This window comes from Pantherophis guttatus, chromosome 14 (assembly GCF_059756535.1).
Source record: "Pantherophis guttatus breed Tessera chromosome 14, ASM5975653v1, whole genome shotgun sequence".
NCBI classification, from domain to species: Eukaryota; Metazoa; Chordata; class Lepidosauria; order Squamata; family Colubridae; genus Pantherophis; species Pantherophis guttatus.
Genome location: NC_142076.1, coordinates 732,524 through 757,892, shown reverse-complemented (window position 1 = coordinate 757,892; position 25,369 = coordinate 732,524). Strand labels below are relative to the sequence as shown.

General features: G+C 42.9%; 1 protein-coding gene and 1 long non-coding RNA gene across 2 annotated transcripts; one reads left to right on the top strand and one right to left on the bottom strand.

Moving 5' to 3' along the window:
* Positions 1–7,437: 7,437 nt before the first annotated feature.
* Positions 7,438–24,342, top strand: NOXO1 (NADPH oxidase organizer 1). Its single transcript, XM_034420667.2, has 8 exons — positions 7,438–7,712; positions 8,382–8,462; positions 8,547–8,622; positions 9,491–9,671; positions 13,895–14,088; positions 20,864–20,968; positions 21,978–22,095; positions 23,015–24,342. The coding sequence occupies exons 1-8, from the start codon at positions 7,647–7,649 to the stop codon at positions 23,655–23,657; spliced, it is 1,464 nt and encodes a 487-aa protein (XP_034276558.2). The 5' UTR covers positions 7,438–7,646; the 3' UTR covers positions 23,658–24,342.
* On the bottom strand, positions 9,772–11,671 carry LOC117667360 (uncharacterized). The gene is made up of 2 exons (XR_015729894.1): positions 11,549–11,671; positions 9,772–10,558 (listed from the first exon to the last, which is right to left on the bottom strand). It is a non-coding gene; the product is annotated as an uncharacterized LOC117667360 (long non-coding RNA).
* Positions 24,343–25,369: the final 1,027 nt, after the last annotated feature.

Here is a 25,369-nt window from a genome sequence, read left to right as displayed (position 1 = left end):
ACTGTATGTATTGCATGTTCAAATTATATTGAAAAATATATTATTTTAAAAAATACCTATATGCAGCAGTCTGCATGGTTTTGTGCAGGCCTCAATGTGCAGGTGTGCCATCTCTCCTGCGGGAGCTGCATTGGCTGCCGATTTGCTTCTGGGTTCAATTCAAGGGGCTGCTACATGGCTTAGGACCAGGTCCTTTGAAGAACCATCTTTTCCTCGTCACATCTACCCAACCACCAGAGCAGGGAGGCAGGGAATGTTACACGTCCCCTCTCCTAAAGAGGCCCATCTAATGGGACCAAGAAGGGCTGTCTCCATCGTGGCTCCCTTCCTGTGGAACATCATCCCCACAGAGATAAGATTAGCCCCACTTTGACATCTTTTAGAAGCTGCTAAAGATGTGGCTTTGCTGACAAGCTTGGGGACCTCAGAGAGGGATGGAGCCCATCAAATGGCATATATGATTGTTGTTGATGGAGGAGGAGGAAGAGTTTTTCCAGAGTCACTGAGAGTGAATTGGGCAGTCATATAAATTTTCTTACATAAATAAATATCCTGTTTTTTGTAATAAACACAACTTCAGCAAAACAACTTTAGGAATCGTACAGAGCAGTGGTTGTCAACCTTGGTTGCTTTAAGATGTGTGACTTCATCGTAATGTGAATAAGGTAAATAAAATAGGAATCATACAGAGTCAGCTACATGGACTCTAAAGGACCCTCTCTATTCACATTATTTTAAGGGAAAAACGTGCTTAGCCCCATGAACTCTAAAAGACCCTCTCTATTGTAAGAAAGAAATGTGCTGGTTTGGAAGAACAATATTTGTTTGGAAGATTACACTAGGTCAGATAAATTACATCCTGGATAATATATATATCTTCTGAAGGGACCTAGTTGTCAAGGACCACTGGGTGAGATCATCCGTGGTTTTGGGGTGAAGTACCATCAGTACACTGACGATACTCAGCTGTACATCTCCGCCCAGGACCACCCCAACGATGCCCTTGAAGTGATGACTCGGTGCCTGGAGGCCATGCGGATCTGGATGGGGAGAAACAGACTCAGGTTCAACCCATCCAAGACCGAGTGGCTGTGGTTTCCGACATCCCGATATAGTCAGTTGGTGCCATCACTGACTATTGGGGGCGAGTCATTGGCCCGCACGGAGAGGCCTCGCAACTTGGGTGTCCTCCTGGACTCACGGCTGTCTTTGGAAGAGCACTTGATGGCCGTGGCCAGGGGGACTTTTTATCAGGTCCACCTGATTCGCCAGTTGCGTCCCTTTCTGGATCAGGTCTTGTTAAATACGGTCACTCATGCTCTCGTTACTTCCCGCCTGGACTACTGCAATGCTCTCCTCATGGGGCTCCCCTTGAGGAGCACCCGGAGGCTCCAGCTGATCCAGAACGCGGCCGCGCGGGTGGTTATGGGAGCGGCGTGGTGCTCCCATGTGACTCCCCTCCTGCGCGAGCTGCACTGGCTCCCGGTGGTCTTCCGGGTGCACTTCAAGGTTTTGGTTACCACCTTTAGAGCGCTCCATGGCATCGGACCAGGGTATTTACGAGACCGCCTTCTGCTACCAATAGCCTCTCACCGACCAGTACGCTCCCATAGAGAGGGGCTTCTCACGGTGCCATCGGCCAAACAGTGTCGACTGGCGGCCCCCAGGGGGAGAGCCTTCTCTGTGGGGGCACCTACCATCTGGAACGAGCTGCCCCCGGAGATATGGACGATCCCGGATCTGCGCACGTTTCGTCGTGCTCTCAAAACTTTTTTATTTCAGCAGTCTGGCTTGGCCTAACTCTCCCTTTTAAATTTTTTAAATCGTTTGATTTGTTTTATAAATTGGGTGTTTTAATCTATGTTTCGGCCAAAATATTTAATAATTTTAAGGGACTTTTAATGTTTGCATTATCTGTATTTTATCTCAGCTGTTCACTGCCCTGAGTCCTCTGGGAGTAGGGCAGTATAGAAATTTGATAAATAAATAAATAAATAAATAAATAAATAAATAAATAAATAAATAAATAAATAAATAACATCCTGGGTAATATATATATATCTTCTGAAGTGGCCTAGTTGTCAAGGATGTAAGGACATCCATATGGAACCAAGGAAGATATAAATCTATGCATCAGCAATCACAGAACTAATAAAGGATGTTTAGCTACGATAATCTTATGAACTAGAAAATATAGGAATTTAGTAATTAGGAAATGTCAATTATCTTATAATGGATGGATGTTAACCATATATGGAAAACTGCTGTGCCAGCAAAGTCCTTTGTCTTGGATATGTATAAAAGCAGTCCTACCAGGGCTCTTTCTTTGTTCAGATAGCAAGAACCAATCTGCCTCTGAACCTTGCGCAATAAAAACTGTCTCTGGCTGACCCAGGAATGTTGTTTGGTCCTATCATTCCATATCAATCGCATGGCTGCTTGGAGAATTCTGGGAGTTGAAGTACACAATTACACAATCTTAAAGTTGGTAAGGTTGAGAAGCAGCTGTATAGATTCTCAAAGCAAGAGGTAAGCACACTTTAAATAAACAGTTTTCAGTTAGCTTGTAACGTCCATTAGAGAAGAACAGTAAACTGTCAAAAATGAGGCCTATTAAACATGGGCTCTGCTCACTGTTTCTCTCCTATTATTCTGGTCTGGCTTAGCCCGTCCCAAATCTGATTCTTCTAGATGGGCTGAGATTACACCTCCCAGCACTCCCTGTAAATTTCCCAAAGTCATTGGGTACGTGAGGGTGACGCTCAAGCCAACCTTATTTCATTATCACTAAATGCCAGAGTTTCAATCTACTTGTCAGTCAACCCCAGGAGGCTGTTGGTTGTGCAGTTGGGGCAATCAGGTATAAGTGCTGCATGTAATCAGAAAGAAGTGCTTCATATCACAATTGAGAAATGGACACAAACATCTGAATTTAAAAATGGTTGATCCCTAATTGTACACATATAATAATCCCAGGACATGTTGGGACACCAAATTGTAAAAAGTTGGTTTAGCTCATATTAGCCAGAAAGGTGTTTTCCCAAGGAAGTAGGATAAGAAATTATTGTAACTGAGGTGTGATACGTACAGGAATCAGGGAAATATTTGCACTGAATCATGAGGAAATCAGATGGCACAAATAAAACTCCTGCAATACATTGTCAATATTTGACCATCTTTTACTGACATTGGAATAGATTTTTGACACTACTTTCTTTATTCAATTATATCAAAAATGGTTTTCCATCAGCCTTGCCAGTTACCACCAGAGGCCAAGTTTCTGAAGCAGAACTTAAAGTGAGATGGTTATGATAAAGGAAGAAGATTTCTGCTACCTTACATGAATTGTGGGATGCCCATAAATTCTACAGTGGCAGCTAGAAGTAGACACACATGGAAATTCCCCAATGAATTTGTGGGCAGAGGAATAAAAAGCTCAACCTTACATGGACATTGCCATTAATTTAGGGTTGCCAAGTCTGCTTCCAAAAAATAGCGGACAAGCGGGGGTGGGGATGGGGGGTGGGGGTTAAGTAGCAAAAAAAAAATTTTTTTTTACAATTAAATTATATATTTTCTTACAAACATTTTAACACGTATTAAAATAATCACTTCAAAACTTTACTTAAAATTCAAAACAGCAAATATATTATAATAATATGTGAAATATTAAATTACATTTTACTTTGCTGTGTTTTTTATTTGACTGCGCAGCTTTGATCAATTCTTTGTGTTTAAGGAATAATTCTTTAATTTCAGTACAACGTTGAGAAATATTAAAAAACATACAATCATAAAGCTTTTGAATAAAAATAATGTCCACTATTTTGTGAAAAAAAAATAGTGAACATAATGTGAAAAAAGCAGACTGTCCGCTCAAATAGTGGACACCTGGCAACCTTAGTTATGCTTTCTTGGTTGCAGTACACAAAGGGTACTGCAACCATTGCTTTCCTCCAGAATGTATTGCCACCATCTGAATTTAGCTTACAGGACTGATAGTTCCTGGCAATTGCCCATCCAAGTGCTAACCATGTCTGACTCTAATTAGCTCCAAAGCACCAATTGTGTTGCTTACCGGCACCTGCTCAGTATATAATGGACAACTGAGAACCCACCTGGAACTAAGGAAAAAATTCCTGACAGTAAGGATAACAGAATGACAGACTTGAAAGGGTCATGGAAGTCTTCTAATCTAAACCCAGTGATGGGATTCAGCCAGTTCGCACCACTTCGGGAGAACCGGTTGTTAACTTTCTGAGCAGTTTGGTGAACTGGTTATTGGAAGAAATCATTAGGGCAGAGAACCGGTTGTTAAATAACTTGAATCCCACCACTGTCTAAACCCCTGCTCAAGCAGGAGACCCTACACCCGTGATGGCAAACCTATGGCACGCGTGCCAGAGGTGGCACACAGCGCCCTCTCTGATGGCACGTGAGCAGTGGCCCCAGTTCAGCTCTGCTGCACATACATGTGCGCAGCTGGCAGCTGGTCTTCAAGTCTCTGCCACGCATGCTCGGGGGCAGGATGCGTGCGGGGGGCTGTGTGTGCATGCACATGGGGGTGGGATGCATGTGGGGCACATGCATGGGGTGGGGTGCATGCAGGGAGCCGTACACCCATGCACGGAGGCAGAATGCATACAGGGAGCCATGCGCACATGCACGGGGGTGGGGTGCATGCACGGGGGCCGCACACGCATTGGATTTTGGGAGTTTGGGTGTGTTAGCCATTACTGCCCTACACCATTTCATATAAATGGCTGTCCAATCTCTTAAAATGTCCAGTGATGGACAACTTCTCAAGGCAAGTCATTCCATTGATTGATTGTTCTATCAGGAATTTTCTTCTGATTTCTAGGGTGGTTCTCTCTTTAATGATCTTTCACCTGTTACTTCTTGTTGCTTTGGAAAATAGGTTGACCCCCTCTTCTCTGTGACAGCCTCCCAAATATTGGAAGACTGCTATCATGTCACTCCAATCCTTCTTTTTGCTGGACTAGTCACTATATTCCCAGTTCCTGCACCTGTTCATCATATGGTTGAATCTCCCAGTCCCTTAGTCATCTTTTTTGCTCTTCTCTGCACTCTTTCTTATACTGTGGTAACCAAAACTGGTCGTAGCATTCTAAGTGTGGCCTTACCAGTACAGTATAAAGCGGTACTAATAGATCACATGATCTTCATTCTATCCCTCTGTTAATGCAGCCTAGGATTGCATTGGCTTTTCTGGCAGCTGCAGCACACGGCTGGCTCATATTTAAGGGATTGTCCCCTAGGACTCCTAGACCCTCTCAGTTACTGCTGTTGAGCCAGGTACCACCTATTTTATATTTGGATTTTTTTTTGCCTAAGTGTAAAACCTTACTTTTCTCACCACTGAATTGCATTTTGTTGGATGATGCCCAGTGTTCAAGTCTGTTAAGATCCTGAGTCTATCTTCCAAAATGTTGGCAAATCTCCCCCCCCCACTTGTTTGGGTGTCATTTGCAAATTTGATGAGTTCTCCTTCTATCCCTTCAACTAAATTACTTATGAAGATGTTGAAGATTACTGAGCCCAAGACTGAACCTTGAGATACCCCACTGCATGCTTCCCTCCAGGTAGATGTAGCTCCACACTACACACACTGAGTTTGCTTGTTAGCCAATTATTAATCCAGCCGACTCTATGATCACATGGTGATTGAAGGTGAGATGGGAGGTGTAGAAATGTGATAAATAAATAAAATAATGTGACCATCATATTGATTCTTTTGCTCCTTCACCCTTCTCCCATGCCTACTATTATTTGCTTCTCCTGCATGGTTTGTGGGAGACATAATTCTTTTTCCACCTTTGATTTAAAAGGATGGCCTTGTCCTTTCCCCCAGATCAACTGAAAGTTTAGTTATCTTGATCAGTATTTGATCAGTGCTTCTAACTTCATGAGTCTCATGATCTCTTTACACTTTTTATGTCTTGACAAAAATAAATAAAATGCTAGAATGTTTCCAAATTTCCTCCTTTTATGGGCATCAAGCCATTTCTTTCTTGAAAACTCACTTAAGAGTCACATCTGAGTCAGAAGGCAGATACATCAGAAATGGGGAACTGATGGGGTCCCTGAGCAACATGCTTGTGCTACCTGGAACATGCTTTATTTTTTTTTTCCAAGGGGCAACTGGACTTGTTTTTCTTTGAAGATGTTTCGCTTCTCATCCAAGAAGCTTTTTCAGCTCTGACTGGATGGTGGGGAATAGAAGGATTTATACTCCTTGCAGACAGCTGGTCATTTGCATTCTTTTAGAGAGTTGTTGAGGCTCTTGGAGGTTTATCAGTGTCCTCAGGGTCACATGAGTGGTGCAAATGGGTGTGGAGCCTTCTTGGAACTGTCAAAAAGTTTGTGTTGTAGACTGGAGATAGATGATGTTGTAGCCCACCCCCTCTGTTGTGAAGGGTTGTTCAGTTTTGTCATAGATGGCCTCTTTGATCCCTCTTTCAAACCATCGGTCCTCTCCGTCCAAAATGTGGACTTTGCTGTCTTCAAAAGAGTGGCCTTTGTCTTTCAAATTCAGATGGACTGCTCAATCTTGTCCTGTTGGGTTTGTTCTCCTATGTTGTGCCATGTGTTTATGAAGTGGTTGTTTTGTTTCCCCAATATACAGATCTACACATAGCTCACTGCATTGTACTGCTTATAATGGATAATGACATGAAATCTTTCCATTCCCGACCATCCAATCAGAGCTGAAAAAGCTTCTTGGATAAGAAGTGAAACGTCTTCAAAGAAAAACAAAGTCCAGTTGCCTCTTGTGGGAAAAAAAGCACCTTTGGGACAACCATGTCCTGGATGACTGAGAATCTCCATATTTACTCTGAAACATTCTTATAGATTTTATGGCCCAACTGTTCAAATCAGTCTTAATCATTTATTTTTTTATGCCACCTTCATTATTTTTATAAATAACTCAAGGCGGCGAACATACCCAATACTCTATCCTTCCTCCTGTTTCCCCAGCACAACAACCCAGGGGTGGGTTGAGCTGAGAGGCAGCAACTGGCTCAGAGTCACCTAGGCAGCCTTCCTGCCGTTTCCCACCGTTCCCATGAAAATTGTAGGTAAGCACAACTGGCAAAGTGATGGGGCTATGTCACACAAACCCACACAGGGGAGGTTGGGGGGGGGCTTGGTAATCAAGATTGGGGTGGCAGGCAGAGCAGCTGCTGCTTCCAGATAGCACACAAGAAGGCAGCATGACCACCCACTGAAATGAGGAAATGATGCCTGGGGCTTTTGATTCCTCTTTGGGCAGGGCAAGGGACTGTGTGTATTTTTTCTACACCTTTTCCTTAAAGGATGCATGGCAGCAAAAATCTCTCCCCCCTCCCCCCCTCTCTCATTCTCTGAAGGGGATGGCTTCACTGCTGGTCCAGAGTGGAGTTTGAATTGTGTGTGTGTGTGTGTGTTTCTAACCGAGAAAAGCCTCGGCGTCCGCTCTGCATCCTGCAGTGCTTGGCAAGGGCAGGCCCTGTGGAGGGGAGGGGCAGAGGGGCGGGCAAGGTGGGCCGGCCAGTGGCCCCTCCTCCCTGCCACTGCTGCGGCTGCTAAGACACCTGTCGGCCCAGGCAGGGCTCCAGAGCTCCTCTCCAGAGCAAGTCAGAAGGATGGGCAGCAGCAGGTTTCCTGTGGAGGTGAATGCTGTGGGCTTGCTGAAGCATGGCCGGCAGAAGGTAGTTTGGCCCTGAACCGAGTCGTGAGACACCCCCCCTGGTAATCTGCAGGAGGTCCTTGGGAAGCCTGGGCTTTTATGTGGCTTTTTGGTACTAATTTCCATTTTTCCACCTATTTTGAATGTTTTGAAATTTGGATGGCGTTGTAATGAAGTCTTTTCAGATGGTTTGGATCCGTGTTAATTGCCAGGGCTGGGGTGAGACATGCCATTTTTGGAGCCATTGTTGGCAACTGCAGTTTTTTTGGCCCGCTGCTCCAGCGCCAGCTGCTGTCTGTTCCTGCCTTGGCACACGGCTGTAACTGCCGTCAGAGCTTTCCAGGCTCACATTAGCCCACGAAGGCGAATTCTTTTCCAGCCAGTTTCCATCTTAGCATCTGAATGACAGGTTGGGTCATAGTGGTAACCCAGCCCTGGCAAGGTGGCAACTTTGGATACTTTGGACTTCTCTTTTGCTCCCTGGAAGATGCCTCAGTCACCCCCAAGGCTTAATCTGTTCTCCATTGCAACTAAGTTGCCTGCCTGTTATGACTAACATTGTATTCTTTTTATTTCTTTAAAATAAAAGAAATTGGTATTTCTTGGTAATTGACTTGAGTTCCACTTCTGCTGGAAAGAGAGCATTGTACGATTTAGATTAAAGTGGATTTTGTGTGTTTTTTTTCCCCAGACCAGCATGCTTTCTGTCTCCTGGTCTGACCAAACCCAGGTTCTCATTTACAGGACATTTGAAGAATTTAGGACCCTCCATGTAAGTTTAAGTTGAACCCGAGTTTGACCGTTTCCCTGCAGAGCTGGCCAAACAGCACAAGCTCATTTCTGGCTTTCTTTTCAGAAAGGGCTGAAGAGGAAATTCCCCATTGAGAGTGGCTTATTGAAAAAGTCCGACCGGACCCTCCCAAGATTTCGAGGTAAAAGGGAAGACTGGGCTTTTGTTGGGTTTTACCTTGAATTAGATGGGTGACACATCCTGCTCACCATCCTTGCTGCTCTCATCAACACTCAGGAAGATTGAGAGAGATACGTAATTTATGGCTGGACACCAGTGGCCAACTAAAATGGCAGCTCCCCTAAAATGGTAATGGAGGTGCTAAATCAGCAGCCCCTTGTTATAAACCACCCACACAGTAGCGCATTCATGTAAACTGAAACACGTGGTGGCTTCATGCAGAGGGGAGTAAATCTGGGGGGTGCATTTATTTGGCCTTTGGAGGCCACAGAATGTGTCGGGTACCTTATGATGTGGGCTTTAGGGGAGACTTGGAGGACAGAGGGGGAAAATGGGCACTTTGAGTTTTGCCGAAGTGTGCCTAATATTCTCTAGTAGAAAAAATACCATTTTAGTTTAAGGGATACATTAATTTAATAAGGCTTAAGACTCTTCAACTGTCCACTCCCAGGTCTACAAATGCAGGCTTTGTCTGGCCACAAAGATCACAACAGAGGGGCTGCTTTGGGCTCAGGGGAATTACAAATTAAAAACAGCTTCTTATCATCCCAGATCTCTGTTCTTTGTTCAGTCATGGGAAGAAAGATTTGTCAAATACAATATATAATTTAGTTTCATTCCCTCCTCCAAAGGAATGATTTTACAGCATTGATGCCCCTTTAAGTTCACAATGAAAAGGCCTGTTTGTGCTTTTCCACTCCTGCAGAATTCCACACTGCCAGGGTCTTCCAGAGTTGGACATTTCACCCCACACTAATTGTAGTGCTGCATGGAAGCATGCCCAGAGGGGGGAACTCCTTCAGGTGTAATTCTCCCCTCCCCCTTCGCAGATGCCAATGCGATGCTGAGGAAGAATCAGAAGCTGAGCCGCTGCATGGAGACTCTGAGGCTGCTGGAGGTCTATTGCCAGGAGCTGCTAAAGACTCAAGCCAAAATCTCCCGAGGAGAAGACGTGGTTAAGTTTTTTGAAGCCCACGGCCAGGATCTGGAGCCCCCCTTTCCAGAAAACAGGTACATCTAAGAAAAGTGGTTTCTTAGGGAAGAGCAGGGAAGAAACATGCATTTCAGGAGGCTCAGTGGCATAACATTGAGTTCAAGCCACTCAAAGTGGAGTTTTCCAATAGTTCCTTTATTCTTGTGTGATTCAGACAAAAAGCAAGGCAAGCGTGCAATTAAGCTTAATTAGTTCTTTTATATTTGTACTTATACTTGTCTAATTTCAAAGTTATCTTACTACAATAAGTTATGCCCACTCAAGTTGCTGTAAGCATTTGCTGCCCAACTAGGCTACTCATTCACACAATGCTCACCTACACTCTCAACACAGGTGATGTGTTAGAGCCTGCGTTAGAGTGGGCTGGGAAGCAGACTCGGGGCGTCCCCTTCATCCTGAACTTAGGGTCTGGGTTCAGCCTTCTCTTTATACCCAACACATTTATTCAGAATCCACGTGGATAGTACATCTTGCCCCATCCACGTCAGGAACTTTACACGCTCACTGTTTGTTCCAAGACTCCACTGATTTCCTCACACCCACCCTGCCTGGTATCACCAACAATAAATCACTCATACACACACTCAGAAACTTTCCTTACACACATTCCAGCAACATGAGTTTCCCAGGGAGTTCATGAAAAGGCTAACTATGGTTGCATTACAGGCCCTCTATGCTCATAACTTATATTTGTGATATATTTGTAACATATAACATAAAATACATTATACTAGTTGAAACATCAAATTATGTTGTGGTTTGAAGGCAGAATTACCAGCAGCCGTAGTTCAAGCCATGGCCCTGCTTTCATCTCCAGAATGCTTTTCCTGGAGACCAAGAGACAAGTGGGGGGAGGGGGGGAAAACCCCTTGACGTACACTTGACGTACAGTATTTGTTGCCTCCTGGGGAGAAGAAAAGTTGCCTCAGGTGAGGATTTCCCTGTCTTGGTGAACTCTGACTTCAGGCTTCATGGCTGTGAGGCCATGCAGTGGGGAGGTGCCTGACTCATCTTTGGGAGGCCTCCCTTAGGCACGTAAGTCAGCTGGGAGATTTTGAACCAGCACAACCTACCTCACTCTTGCTGTGGGAAAAAGGGAAGGCCAGAGCATTATGCATACCCTTTGGATTTGTAAGAGAATAAAGGTGGGATGTAATAATAGTTGCAGATATGCCTCCTCCATAACTCTCATCCATGCCCCAGGTTGCAAAGTACTTCATAACAAACCAAAAGCAAACCAATCAAATTATGCCTTTTTATGAAATACTTCCTTTTCATCACCCACCCTGAAGCAAAACTTATTGAACATGGAGAACAGCCCATTGTTTGGCTAGAGTTGTTATTCCAGGAGAGTTGGAAACAATTTGCATCTCTCTAAAATAGCTGGTATACACACACACGTGCACACACACACACACAATTTTAGAGAAATGCAAATTGTTTCCGATTCTCCTGGAATAACAACTCTAGCCAAGCAATGGACTGTTCTCCATGTTCAATATGTTTTGCTCCAGGGTGGGTGATGAAAAGGAAGTATTTCATAAAAAGACAGGCAAAATCACCAACTCTGGTATCTCGGAGAGTGCTGGAGAAGGACCAGGGAGAACAGACTGCCAAGTATCCCCCCACCTCCAACCACCGAGAATAAGTACCTGGGAGTCAGGCAGCTACTTCTAATCCACAACCAAAGGTTGGGGTTGTACCTGAGGGGAAACTCAGATGCAAGCCACCTCAGAGGAAAGGCTAAGTACCCGAGAGCTGGTGTCCACATCAGCAGAGGAAAACAATTTGATTTCAGTTCTGCCATTACAAGAATAAGAGACAGGTGGAACAGACTCTCCTGCCAACTAGCTCTTTGTACTGTGAGACTCAGAAGTATGGACTTTGATTTCACCTGCTTTCCATAGACCACAGTAATTGGAATTCTTTCATGTTGGCTTCTTAGCTTTCCTTCGGTAGCTTCTTGGCAAAGGTTCCAGGATTTCTGCCAGCCTGCTTCAAATAGCTTCAATCCAACCTGCAGAGGAGAAAAATTCAACAAGAATTGTTTTCTGATATTCAGAAAAGATACAACAAAATAGCTTTAGGCTACACAAATTCATTACTTGGCTTCATTAAGGCTGAGAGGGCGGCTTTGTCATTCCAGAGGTTCTTCCATTGCTCTCTTCTGTGTCTGTGGGTGGCGGTGCCAAAGGTCACTGCCCCCCCCACCCATGCCAGCTGTCATTTTGACCCTAACATCCTGGACACTCTACTCTAATAGGCTGCCTCTCCAGGTGAGCTTGCAATAATAGCTGCTGTTATCTCCATAAAGTATCACTAAAACATCGAACTCACATAATTTGCATAATTTAACATAGTTCCAATATACATTTTAAAAACAACAACATCATAGTTTAGCAGAAGCAAAATGCATCAAGGCAATCTCTTCCAATCTGCATAGCATCTGGGGACGATAGTAGTCCGACCATCATCTGAAGGGCACTGGCTGCATCAGAAGTCAACTCTAACCATTGACTTGCTGGTAGTACAGCATTCAGATTTCATCATTTTAACTGTGCACAATGCTAGATAGGACAGTAAAAGCTTTTGTTTCATCAGATGAAATGTTAATAAATCATCTGTTTGGCTGTGAATGTAAGTTATTTATTCAGATTTATTTTTTTTAGAAAATTTATATAGCTGCCCATGTTCCACACTTAAATGACATAATTTAGTTAATTGTAAACCAATTCATAGTTTACTCAACCAATTTATGAGGTTCACATGATACATAGGACAGAACTCTAGCTAAATACCTGGGTTGGATTTGCCCCACCTTGTGAGGATAAAATGTAGTTTAGCAAGTCATCCATCCTTTGAGGTGAAACTGAAGCCTTTTGTGATTTGCTGCACGTTGCTTAGCATGAATGCAAGAGCACTAAGTGCCCATGGGAGAAGCTCGCCCTACCACCACAATTGGGGCCAGGGCTGCTGTTGCTAACCAATGCAGTCGTAAAGTGCAACCGATTTGCTTAGCAACAGGAATCCAGGAAGTCCCGGTTGCCATCGTTAAGTGAATGCCAGGTCGTTAGACAAAGCTATTTCCTGCTGACTTCTCACAATGAAGCCAGTGGGACGTTACAAGCCCAGACGCTGCTGGGTAGGGAGGGAGGGAGGTTCGGGGCTGGGAGTTTGGCCAAGGGCCAGGTAGTGGCCAGGTGCCAGACAATTTGAGGATCCAGAGATGAGGATGAATGCAATAGGTAAGGAGATTTTAAGCTTTATTGTTGAACTGTAGCAGGCAAATTAAACAGAAACACGTCAAACAGGATGTTCTCCCTTCAACTCTGGGAGCCATTTTGACAACAGTGGAGATACTCCAAAGCCCTGGGAGCACAGCACAGAGGGCTCAACTTGTGCAGAAGATCAGAATTAAAAGAGAAATTTTATTAAAATTTGGCATCAAGATTTCATGCCCTGCTTCCAAATGTATAAATATAAGTGGTCCTCGACTTACAATCACAATAGAATTTTTTATTGGCCAAGTGTGATTGGACACACAAGGAATTTGTCTTGGTGCATATGCTCTCAGTGTACATAAAAGAAAAGATACTTTTGTCAAGAATCATAAGGTACAACACTTAATGACAGTCATAGGGTACAAATAAGCAATCAAATCATATTAGGAAACAGTCAATATAAATGGTAAGGATACAGTACAAGCAACAAGGTTACAGTCATACAGTCCTAAGTGGGAGGAGATGGCTGATTGGAACAAAATATGAACCAATTGCCAAGCATCTGAATTTTGATCATGTGGGGATGCTGCAAAAGTTGTAAGTGTGAAAAACAGTCATTTTTTCAGTGCTGTTGTAATTTTGAATGGCCACTAAATGAACTGTTATAAGTCAAGGACTACCTGTAATTGAATCGTGAGACTGCAAGATCTGATCTTTACTGGGTAACTCTGGGATGGGAAAGAAAAGTCAGAACTTCACAAGCTGTTTTCCTTTATTGGCAGAGATCGGGGATCTTCCCTGCCAACTTCCCCCGCTGACTGGCCAAGCACCCAGATGGCAATCAGGTGGCCGCAAGGGCCTCCCAAGCCCCTTCATTCAGCGCTGGGGTACTTTGAGCATTCGCTGAACAAAGAGTCATAAGCTGAGGACTGCCTGCAACGCTGTTACAAGCTTTAGGACTCTCTAGAAGAAACTGCGGTTGCAACATCTATTTGAATGTCATGACTTTCCTCTTGCAGCATCATCGTTTTGCCTTCTGAAATGGGAGACAGGAAGAAAGAGGCTCCCAGGGCTCCCATCCTGACCATCACACAGCCGGTCATCTCCCAGATGTACCAATGCGTTGCACCCTTTCGAACACAAGACACCCAGAACAAGCCCTTCGAAGCCACCAAGGCAGAAAAGCTGGAAGTGCTGATGAAGGACAGGACAGGTAGGGAGCCCCAAAAATGGGCCTTCCGGCAGAAACTGCGTGCCATGGCCCTGGCTGTATGTTGTCTGCGGTCACTCCTAAACCACGGTTCATTTGTTATCTATTTATATAATTTAATGAATTTGTAGAAGTAATTCAAAGGGGTAAACATCTCTAATACGCCTTCCTATTTTCCCCACAACCACCACTCTGTGAGCTGGGCTGGGCTGAGAGAGATTGACTGGCCCAAAGTCACCCAGCCAGAACTAGAACTTCCATTTCCCTGATGACTCAATTGGCTTTCTTCCTTTCTTTTTTTAATATTTTTTTTTATTTTTATTTCTTATAAACTTATTTACATGTACAGTCATTTCCATCATTTTTCATTCATCTTTTCTTTTAACTTTCATTGTTCATTTTTGCTTTTTCGGGACTGCTCTTTTGCCTTTTACCTTTACTCCAACTTTTCTTCTTCTCCTCCCCTTCTCTTCCTTCCTCTCTCTTCTCCTACTTCCTTCGTTCTTCCTCTCCTTCTCTTTCCTACTTCCCTTTCTATTTCCCACTCCTCTCTTCTTCCCCCTTTCTAACCTTCTCCTCTGCTCCTCTTTCCCTTCCCTTTTCTTCCTCTCCTTTTCCCTTTCTTCTTTCTCCTCTCCTCTCCTCTCCCTTCCTCTCTCTCTACTCCTTCCCCTCTCCTCGTTTCCCTTTTCAGTTCAATCTAAAGTGGTATTCGAACAGCCCCGATTTTCTAATTATCTTTATTCTCATTTCAATTTCTTATTCAATTATTATTTATTTTTATTTCATCATTTGCGTACATTTTTATAATATCTACACTTTTCCCTTTTACCCCCCCTCCCCTTTCTCCTTTTACTTGACATCATCTGGATATCTATTTTTCTAATTGTTTTCTCCCATCTATCCTCTATTTATTTTATTTCTATATCCTTATTCATATTTCTTTTCTAACCAATCATAACATTTATCCCATGTCTTGAAATACATCGACTCCTCTTTATCTTCTCAATGTTAATCTATTCATTTCTGCACATTCTAAAATTTTCTTTATAATTTCTCCTTCCAACGGGATTTTATCTGCTTTCCAGTTTTGTGCAAATACAATTCTAGCCGCTGTTATTATATGAATAATCAAATATGTATCTTCTTTACTATATTTCTCTGGTACAATTCCCAATAAGAATATCTCTGGTTTTAACTCTATATGTTGCTGCAGCATTCCCTCTAACCATGTTTGTATTTTCATCCAATATTGTTTTGCTTCTTTACACAACCACCACGTACAGTGGGGCAAAAAAGTATTTAGTCAGCCACCAATTGTGCAAGTTCTCCCACTTAAAAAGATGAGAGAGGCCTGTAATTGTCATCGTAGGTAGACCTCAACTATGAGAGACAAAATGAGAAAACAAATCCAGACAATCACATTGTCTGATTTGGAAAGAATTTATTTGCAAATTATGATGGAAAATAAGTATTTGGTCAATATCAAAAGTTCATCTCAATACTTTGTTATATATCCTTTGTTGGCAATGAGAGAGGTCAAACGTTTTCTGTAAGTCTTCACAAGGTTGGCACACACTGTTGCTGGTATGTTGGCCCATTCCTCCATGCAGATCTCCTCTAGAGCAGCGATGTTTTGGGGCTGTCGCTGGGCAACACGGACTTTCAACTCCCTCCAAAGGTTTTCTATGGGGTTGAGAGCTGGAGACTGGCTAGGCCATTCCAGGACCTTGAAATGCTTCTTACGAAGCCACTCCTTCGTTGCCCAGGCGGTGTGTTTGGGATCATTGTCATGCTGAAAGACCCAGCCACGTTTCATCTTCAATGCCCTTGCTGATGGAAGGAGGTTTGCACTCAAAATCTCACGATACATGGCCCCATTCATTCTTTCCTGTACACGGATCAGTCGTCCTGGTCCCTTTGCAGAGAAACAGCCCCAAAGCATGATGTTGCCACCCCCATGCTTCACAGTAGTATGATGTTCTTTGGATGCAACTCAGCATTCTCTCTCCTCCAAACATGACAAGTTGTGTTTCTACCAAACAGTTCTACTTTGGTTTCATCTGACCATATGACATTCTCCCAATCCTCTTCTGGATCATCCAAATACTCTCTAGCAAACTTCAGACGGGCCCGGACATGTACTGGCTTAAGCAGGGGGACACATCTGGCACTGCAGGATCTGAGTCCCTGGCGGCGTAGTGTGTTACTGATGGTAGCCTTTGTTACGTTGGTCCCAGCTCTCTGCAGGTCATCCACTAGATCCCCCCGTGTAGTTTTTTTTTTTTTTAATTTGATTTATATGCCGCCCTTCTCCGGAGACTCAGGGCGGCTTACAATAGCCTTCATACAGGGCGGCGTTAAGCAATAGCCTTCATCCTTTTGTATATTTATACAAAGTCAGCTTATTGCCCCCACAACTGAGTCCTCAATTTACCTACCTTAGAAAGGATGGAAGGCTGAGTCAACCTTGAGCCTTGGCGAGATTCGAACCTGCAGTAATTGCAGGCAGCTGTTCTTAATAACAGGGTGCTTTAGACCACTGTACTACCAAGGGTCTAGTTCTGGGATTTTTGCTCACTGTTCTTGTGATCATTTTGACCCCACGGGGTGAGATCTTGCGTGGAGCCCCAGATCGAGGGAGATTATCAGTGGTTTTGTATGTCTTCCATTTTCTAATTATTGCTCCCACAGTTGATTTTGTCACACCAAGCTGCTTGCCTATTGCAGATTCAGTCTTCCCAGCCTGGTGCAGGTCTACAATTTTGTTTCTGGTGTCCTTCGACAGCTCTTTGGTCTTCACCATAGTGGAGTTTGGAGTGTGACTGTTTGAGGTTGTGGACAGGTGTCTTTTATACTGATAACAAGTTCAAACGGGTGCCATTAATACAGGTAATGAGTGGAGGACAGAGGAGCCTCTTAAAGAAGAAGTTACAGGTCTGTGAGAGCCAGAAATCTTGCTTGTTTGTAGGTGACCAAATACTTATTTTCCATCATAATTTGCAAATAAATTCTTTCCAAATCAGACAATGTGATTGACTGGATTTGTTATCTCATTTTGTCTCTCATAGTTGAGGTCTACCTATGATAACAATTACAGGCCTCTCTCATCTTTTTAAGTGGGAGAACTTGCACAATTGGTGGCTGACTAAATACTTTTTTGCCCCACTGTATGATAGTATGATCCTGGCAACTGGTGACATTTCCAACACTTAGCTGATTTATCTTTAAACATCTTAGCTAATCTTTCTGGTGGCAATGCCATCTATAAAGCATCTTATACAAATTTTCTTTATAGGCTGTTGCCATTGTTAATTTGTAGTTTCTTTCCCAAAATTGTTGCCATTTCTCCAATTCTATGGTGTATCCAAAATTCTTTGCCAATGCTATCATTGTTTCTTTTAGTTCTTCATCTTCTAGTCTAATATGCAGTAAATAATTATATAATTTCTTAATAATTTTCTCATCTGTTCCTGTCAATATTTCGTCCAGTTCTGATTTCCCTAAGTTAAAGCCATATTGTCTATGATCTGCTTCATATCTTGATTGTATTTGCAGTCTTGTATACCAATCTATCTCAGTCCCTTGACTCTCTAGTTCTTCTTTTTGTTTCAGTTCTCCCCGATCTGTCAAAATGTCTTTATATCTAACAATATTCCCCATGTTCACAATATTTGGGTATGTCACTGCTTCTATTGTAGAAAGCCACATTGGAATATTCAAATAATGTTTTTCTTTCACTCTCTCCCACACTGATAATAAACCATTTCTTACAGCCAGAGCCAGATTGTTGGGGGCAATATGCAATTTAGTATACTGTCTTTGGTGTAAGCTGTCCAGAGTCCTCGGAGAGTGGGCGGCATAGAAATATGAAAAATAAATAAATAAATAAATAAAGTCTTTGAAATATCCATGTATCTTTGTTTCCCGTACCATAAAAAGGCATGCCAACCCAGTTGTAAATCATGACTCTCCAATGTCAATAGTCTTGTATTCCTTAATAAAATCCATTCTTTAATCCATGTTAACACTGCCGCTTGATAATACAATTCCCAATTCAGAAGGCCAAACCCACCTCTAATTCATGAATCTTGTAGCAGGAAAAGGAAATAAAAGGAATAAGAATAAAAAAAGAAGAATATAAACTACAAGCATTTGTGGATGATTTGGTGTTTATCATGGAAACCCAATAGAGACAGCGCCAAAACTATTAGAGCAAATAGAAGAATATGGGAAAGTAGCAGGTCTGAAAATCAATAAAGATAAGACAAAAATGCTAGTTAAAAACATGATAGAAAACAAAAGAAGGAAATGATGAGAAAATGGACATCTAAATTGTGAAGAAAGTGAAATATTTGGGCATCTGTCTGACATCAAGATGTGCAACGCTTAAGGAAGACAATTATCATAAACTGAAAAAACAAATTGAAAGAGACCTGGAGAAATGGAGAAACTTGCAATTATCACTAATGGGAAGAATAGCATTAATAAAAATGAAAGTATTACCAAAGATATTATTTTTATTTCAAACTATGCCAATAAAACTGGAGAAAAAATATTTTGAAGAGTTGAAGAAAATAACGTGGAAATATGTGTGGCAAAGAAAGAGAGCAAGGATCAACATAAAAATGCTACGAGATTCGAACGCTCAATTGGCTTCCATGCCTAAGGCTGGACTAGAACTCACCATCTTGCGCTTTAACAAAATTGGCTAGGTTTGCACAACAGTATGTCTTATAATCCCATACAGGCATAGTTTATTAACCACTTCTAAGCCACAAATCATGATTTACAAGCTACCCCTGGAAAGTTCGTACAACAGACTGAACCAAAACCAAACCAACCATATCATGCAGATGAATAAACCCAACCGAGGATAATAAGAACGATATTCTTGATCCAAGCCTGCTTCTGCAGCATACTCCTTAGATTAGCCAGATTTATTTTCATCCTGGGCTTCCCTACCTTGCAAAAAGCTGGGAGGGGTGCAAAACCTTTCAAATTTCTTGCAGAGAGTAGCTTTTCCAGGAATGTTTGCTGCTCAAGTGGTCTGGATGGACAGAGCAGGAGGAGTCAGAGCAGGGTTTCTCAACCTCGGTCACTTTAAACTGTGGACTTCAACTCCCAGAATTCCGCAGCTAGCCATGATGTTTGGGGAATTTTGGGAGTTGATGTCCACACAGCCAAGGTTGAGAAATCCTGGCTAGAGTGCCAATCCCTTTTCAGAATTCCCTGGGCTTTAGCAAACAACTCCCTTCCATTGGCTGCTAGGTGCTGAAAGAAACCCCCCCCTCTTTTGAATCGGGCTCTTCGTGGCTCTGGCTTGTTTCTCTGGCAACAACAGAAGTAATTTGCCCCTGCTGTTTACGTAGTCTCCCATTTTAGTATTTTTTAAAAAGATTTTTTAAATTCCTGCCTTTATTATTTTTATAAATCATTCCAGGCAGCAATCGTATCTCATCTTCCTTCCTCTTCTTCCTTTCCACCCCACCACAACCTTGTGAGGCAAATAACAGTAAGCAACAGTAACAGAATTGGAAGGGACTTTGGAGGTCATCTAGTCCAATTCCCTGCTCTTACATGAGACCTATACTATTTCTGATAAATGGCTGTCCAGTCTCTTAAAAGCCTTCAGTGATGGGGCACCTACAACTTTTGAGGGCAATTTTAATTGTTCTCACTGTTAGGAAATTTCTCTTTAGTTCTGTGTTGCTTCTCTCCTTGGTTAGTTTCCATCCGTTGTTTCTTGTCCTGCCTTCAGGTGCTTTGGTAAATAGGTTGACCTCCTCTTCTTTGGGACAGCCCTTCAAGAATTGGAAGATTGCTATCATGTCACCCCAGACCTTCTTTTCACTAGACTAAGTATACCTAGTTCCTGAAATCTTTCTTTGTATGTTTTAGGTTCTAAGCCCCTAATCATTTTTGTTGCTCTTCCCTGAACTCTTTCCAAAGTCTCAAAATCTTGTTTGTATTGGTGTGACCAAAACTGGATGCAGTATTCTAGGTGTGGTCTTACTAAAGCTTTATAGAGTGGTATTAGTACCTCACTTCATCTTGATTGTATTCCTCTGTTAATGCAATTTAGGATTGCATTGGCTTTTTGGCTGCCGCTGCACACTCTTGGCTCATATTTTGACTGTCCACTAGGATTCCAAGATCCCTCTCACAGTTACTAGTGTTGAGCCAGGTTTCACCTAGTCTGTACCTGTACTTTTTATTTTTCTTACCTAAGTTTAAGACCTTGCTTTTCTGTACATTAAATTTCATTTTGTTAGATAGGGTCCAGTGTTCAAATCTGTCGAGATCCAGCTGGATCTTGAGCCTATCATCCTGGGTCTTGGCTCTTCCTGCCAGCTAGATGTCATCTACAAATCTGATGAGTTCTCCTTCTGTTCCCTCATCTAAATCGTTTATGAAGATGTTGAAGAGTACTGGGCCTAATACAGAACCTTGTTCTGTATTATGAAGCCCCCAGTATCCCAGGTCAACTGAAGGAAAACTTTGGAAGCACCTCAATGCAAATGGAGGGGGATCATTTGCTGAGGCCCAGATCCAAGCCTAGCTGGCCATTCACCAGGCCGTGTCAATAGGCCTTCTCCCTTGACCTGCTTTTAAGGTCCAATTATGGCTCTCAAAGGAAGCTAAGTGCCTTTGGGTGGGAATAGAAGATCGATGCCTATTTGCAATTCCTCTATGCCTGCATGTCTATCTTTTCCCCCAAAGAATGCCAGGGAGCACCCAGCTCATTTCTTGACCCCTCCATGATCTTTTGTCTTAGGATGGTGGCTAGTGGAAAACAACCGAAAGCAAATTGCCTGGTTCCCAGCTCCGTACCTGGAGGACAACAAAGAAATGCCCATCATGGAAGAAAACGACGAGGAAGGTGAATCCTAACTGCCCCCCTAACTCTTTCTTACAGATCAGTATTTTCCAAACATTATAACTTTATAGCTTATTAACTTTATAACCTCAACTCCCTTTGGGTCCTTCTGGGAGCCAAAGTCCACATATCTTAAAGTTGCTAAGATTGGAAAATACTATTGTAGTACAGAGATAATGGCATTAAATCGTGCAGATCCAACTATTTTTTTCTGTTTCTAAAGGCTGTGGAGTCAATCCACAGCCAGAGTTTCAACTCAGGAATTGGTGTTGTGTTCTGGTGGTCCCAGTGTCCCTGCAGACACTTCAGTCTGTTTTAGATTATTTTACTTTTTTAAAAGGAATGTTATTTGGCAAGAAAGTTCACATGAGCCCACTGGCATTTTTACAATATGGGCAGTCCTTGGCTTATGACTGTTTCTTTAAAGACAGTTCAAAGTTACAAGGTCTTGGAAAAAGTGACTTGCGACCTGTACTAGCGCCACTCTGCAAGTACTGGCTCACAATTCAGCCACTTGATGACCAGCTCACATTTGTGACTGGTTGTGGTTACATGACTGCAATGTGCAATCTTTTTTGCAAATTTTTGGCAAAAAATGCCCATGGAGGAAGCTGGATGGACTTAATGATTGCTGTAAAAATTGTCGTAAAATCAGGTCTGTCTCAACTTACAACTGCAACGATTTACAGTGGAAATTCCAATCCCGGTTGTGGTTGGAAGTCAAGGACTATTTATATTACACTCAAAATAGATTCAAGGACTAGTTGGCCACTTCTAGCACTTTTTTGTGAAAAGAAAAACATCTCACAGCATATCCCACTTTGTGACAGCAGAATTCTCAAAATACCGAAAGCGCCCATTGCCTCAAACAATTGCCTATCTAAGTAGAAGCTGTTTCCTGAGTTAATGTCTCTTGTTTTGAAGCTGGATGGGAACTGGCATGCAGCTGCTTTGTAATAAGAGAGAAAGTGGCGTCTTTGCACTCACACTTCTTCTTTCCTTATTCTGCCAGGGATGCTATATTATGTCACCCAGGCCTACAGAGCCAAGCAACCAGATGAACTCTCCCTTGAGTTTGGGATTGTGGTGGAAGTGCTGGAGAAAACAGACAGTGGCTGGTGGCTGGTTTGGTAAGCCAGGAGGTGGGCTGGGCTGTGGGGGAGGAACTCAGTTTGTGCACACCAATGTGGCACTGGTCAGTTTCTGCCCACAGACCATGACATGGTGTCTACTGGTTGTTGAAAGCCTGATAAAAAATACCGAATACTGCATTATACTTGCTTCCTTGAAAGATTAATAGACAAAATCTTGGGATCTCTTAACATCAGGAGGATCTGGTAGCACCTTTTCAGATTAACAAATGTGATGAAGAGATTGCCTTTTCTGAGTTGGAGTTCACTTGGTCAGAAACAATGGAATGATTAGACATGAATTCTGTGGAGGTCCTGTGAGTGCCGTGTTTCTTGTTGGGCTGGGTTGGATTTCAAGGACAATCAGTGACGCATCCTGGAAGAACGAAAGCTTGCAATCAGGGAGGCAGGCCTAGCAAAGGCCTCTGAGGAGCTGGGAAAGGTTACCTAAGGTCCTCCACAGGTTGATCAGCTCTTAGCCGTAGCATGATTTGTGTTGAGGAATGAGGGGAATTATGATCCATTGGAACTGGAGTCTCCAACAATGGCTGTTGCCCCCTTTCTTGCTTTCTCCTCTTTGGGGAACAGCATCCAAATCTCTGTGGAGCTAAAGGAGAGTTCAAAATTTCTTCCAAAATTCTTTCGTATGCAGAAATTCTTTCCCAAAAGTAGAAATTTTGCAAGAGAGTTAATATTAGAAATCAGCTTTTATTGAAGAGATTGGGGAAGTCCGTCTTCCCACAATGCCATGGATCCAGTTCTGTAGTTGTTGAGAAGCGGCAAACTTAGATGTTACTGCTGACCCAACAAAAAGGAATTCCCTCTGTGTTGTGTTGGGTTAGGCTAATCAAGCAGACCGTGTCATGGAGCTGAAGTGATGCCCTCTCCTCTTGACCTGTCCCCCTTTTTGGCTTTCCAGGTACAATGGAACCACAGGCATTGTTCCTTCCATGTTTCTCCAGCCATACAGAAACCCACTTAGCAAATTCCTGGCTCTTGCCTCTCCCTCCTTATGCAGCTCCTTGCCAAACCTCACTGAAGCCCCCAGTCTCAGCAGCAAGAATTGTGCAGTCCAGCAAAAGGGGAATCAGGTTTACCTCAGCCAGAAGATGCAAAGCAAAGACACTGGCTCACTCGAGGGCAAAGGCATTCGTTCTCCAAGTATAAGATCCACCTCAGGAAATTCCAGTCCAGCCTCTGGGAAAGAGAATTGGTCCAGCAGCTCCGGGAACATGAGTGACCAAGGATTCTGTGGTCCCTGTGATCCTGAGGTCCACATTGTCCTCACAGAGACCCTTCTACAGACATCTGGCAACCCAGGAAGAGCCTCCTTAAGCCAGCAGCAGAACAATTCGGGCTTTGAAGAGGAATCTTCTGGAGACCCTGTCCATTTGCTTCCTTCCTCTGGTATGGGCTCCTTGCCTAGTTGGCCCATTGTGCCCCCACGCCCCTCCCCTCATGAAATCCTCCAGAAATGCAGCAGCCTAACCAGAAGGGCTCTGCAGAGATCTCTGGAGCAGCCCAACTGGTTCCCAGCTGTAGAAAGCAAAGGTGCCATCTGACATCAATGGACTCTGAGGTTTATTAATGTACAAAATACCTGTTGTGTGTGGAAGGAATCACTCAGTTCCTTATGCAGGGTTAGAATTGGGATATCCTTCTAGTCAGACTGAAGCGGCTCAAGGGATGATGTTCTTCCACAGAGGGACACACCTCCATTTTCCTAAAGAGAGATCAAGTTGAAAGCACCACTTTAAGAGCTTTTATCTTGGAGTCAATCCCTTGGAAGGGAAAGGAGGGTACATTTTTCACCAGGTTGGGTGACATCACCTCCTGCAATTGAGGCACCATTTGGCCATGCTGGATGGAGCACCGAGAATATTTTGTGAAGGACTTAACCCAATCCTGCCTGAACAAGAGAGACAGGCAGGTAGAACTAAGGCCCACGTGGCCCTTTGAAGCTAATAGTCCTACCTTCTACTCAACTATCAACACTCATGAGTTGTTGACTGCCGTATCCAAGTTGGGGTCTACAGTAGATATTTATTTAATAATATAATATACTGGAATGGACACATTTTAATACTTTTAGTATTCCTTATTAAGTACCTGATTTCTATCTAGAGGCTTGAGGGTTATTAGACTATACAAATATGAATTAATAAAATGGCATGTAATTAATATGCTGTACTTTCAAATTCCAAGCAATCTGCCTGTGAAAAATAAAATTACTTAGTTTGCAATTTCTTTGGAAAGTCTCTTCCTATTTTTTTAAAAAAAGTTCAACATGTTGCATTTCACAGAACCTTTCCTCACTTCTCTCACTTGCAGAATAAAAATTCCCGTTATGGGGAACAACTTCATCCACTCATGAACGTAACAGGGTATGTATTAAATTTGGAAATTAGTGCGCAACTCACTGCTAGACATCTAAATTTAAATAAGCAAATAAAGCACATAAAGCAGCTGGGTTGCTTATTTTTTATTTATTTCTTAAATCTGTTTGCCACCCATCCCATTTTTACAGTATGCTATCCAGATAATAATCATGGGCACTAGAGTCACTGAATTTGATGGGGTAAGCCTGGCAGCTCTGCTGTGATTGCTTACAATCTGTGTGGTGGGTGGTACTCTTTCTTACTCTGCTCTTTGTCATCCTAATGTCCAGCAGTTTTAATGTTTGTAAGCTGCTCAAAGGGAGGCACATAAATCTACTACATTAATAAATAAAACAGCCCTTTGAGGTAGTCCAGATCAGCAAACAGACTCCGGAAGGACTATTGGAACTATCCTTTATTGTTAAAGGGTGTAATAATGCAACTCTGAAAGTCTGAGCAAGATGTTCTCTCCCCACCCCCTTCTTATAGCAACGAGAATCCAAGTGAGGAATCTGGAGTTTCTTCCTCACTTCATCCTGTTTTGGGGCTAAGCTGGTGTTAAGCTAAAGGTTGCTGCATCCCTACTGTGATGCACTCTGCAAGCTCCTATTCATCACAGCTGCAAGAGATGGGAAGCAGGTACTGCAAGACAAAACCCTTCGCCTGTATCCCAATCTGCTTCATCTCGCCCAAAGCTTACAACCATCCCTGAGGAAAGTCAGACCAGCAGAGACTTTGCTGTCCTCTTGGATCTCCAAACTCTCCTTCCTGCCTTTATGGCCATGACATCTTCCTGCAGAAGCGAGACCTAATTCATGCATTCTACTGGATTATCATTTGGTTTGTTTGGTTTAGCCTCAACATGTTGTTCCAACCATATCAACTGTGGCTTGTTC

Excerpts from the sequence above, each read along its gene's own strand:
- NOXO1 (XM_034420667.2), top strand. The coding sequence starts at position 7,647 with ATGGGCAGCAGCAGGTTTCCTGTGGAGGTGAATGCTGTGGGCTTGCTG. Across the intron at positions 7,713-8,381 it reads TGAAGCATGGCCGGCAGAAG|ACCAGCATGCTTTCTGTCTC; the intron begins GTAGTTTGGCCC and ends TTTTTTCCCCAG. Across the intron at positions 14,089-20,863 it reads GCTGATGAAGGACAGGACAG|GATGGTGGCTAGTGGAAAAC; the intron begins GTAGGGAGCCCC and ends CTTTTGTCTTAG.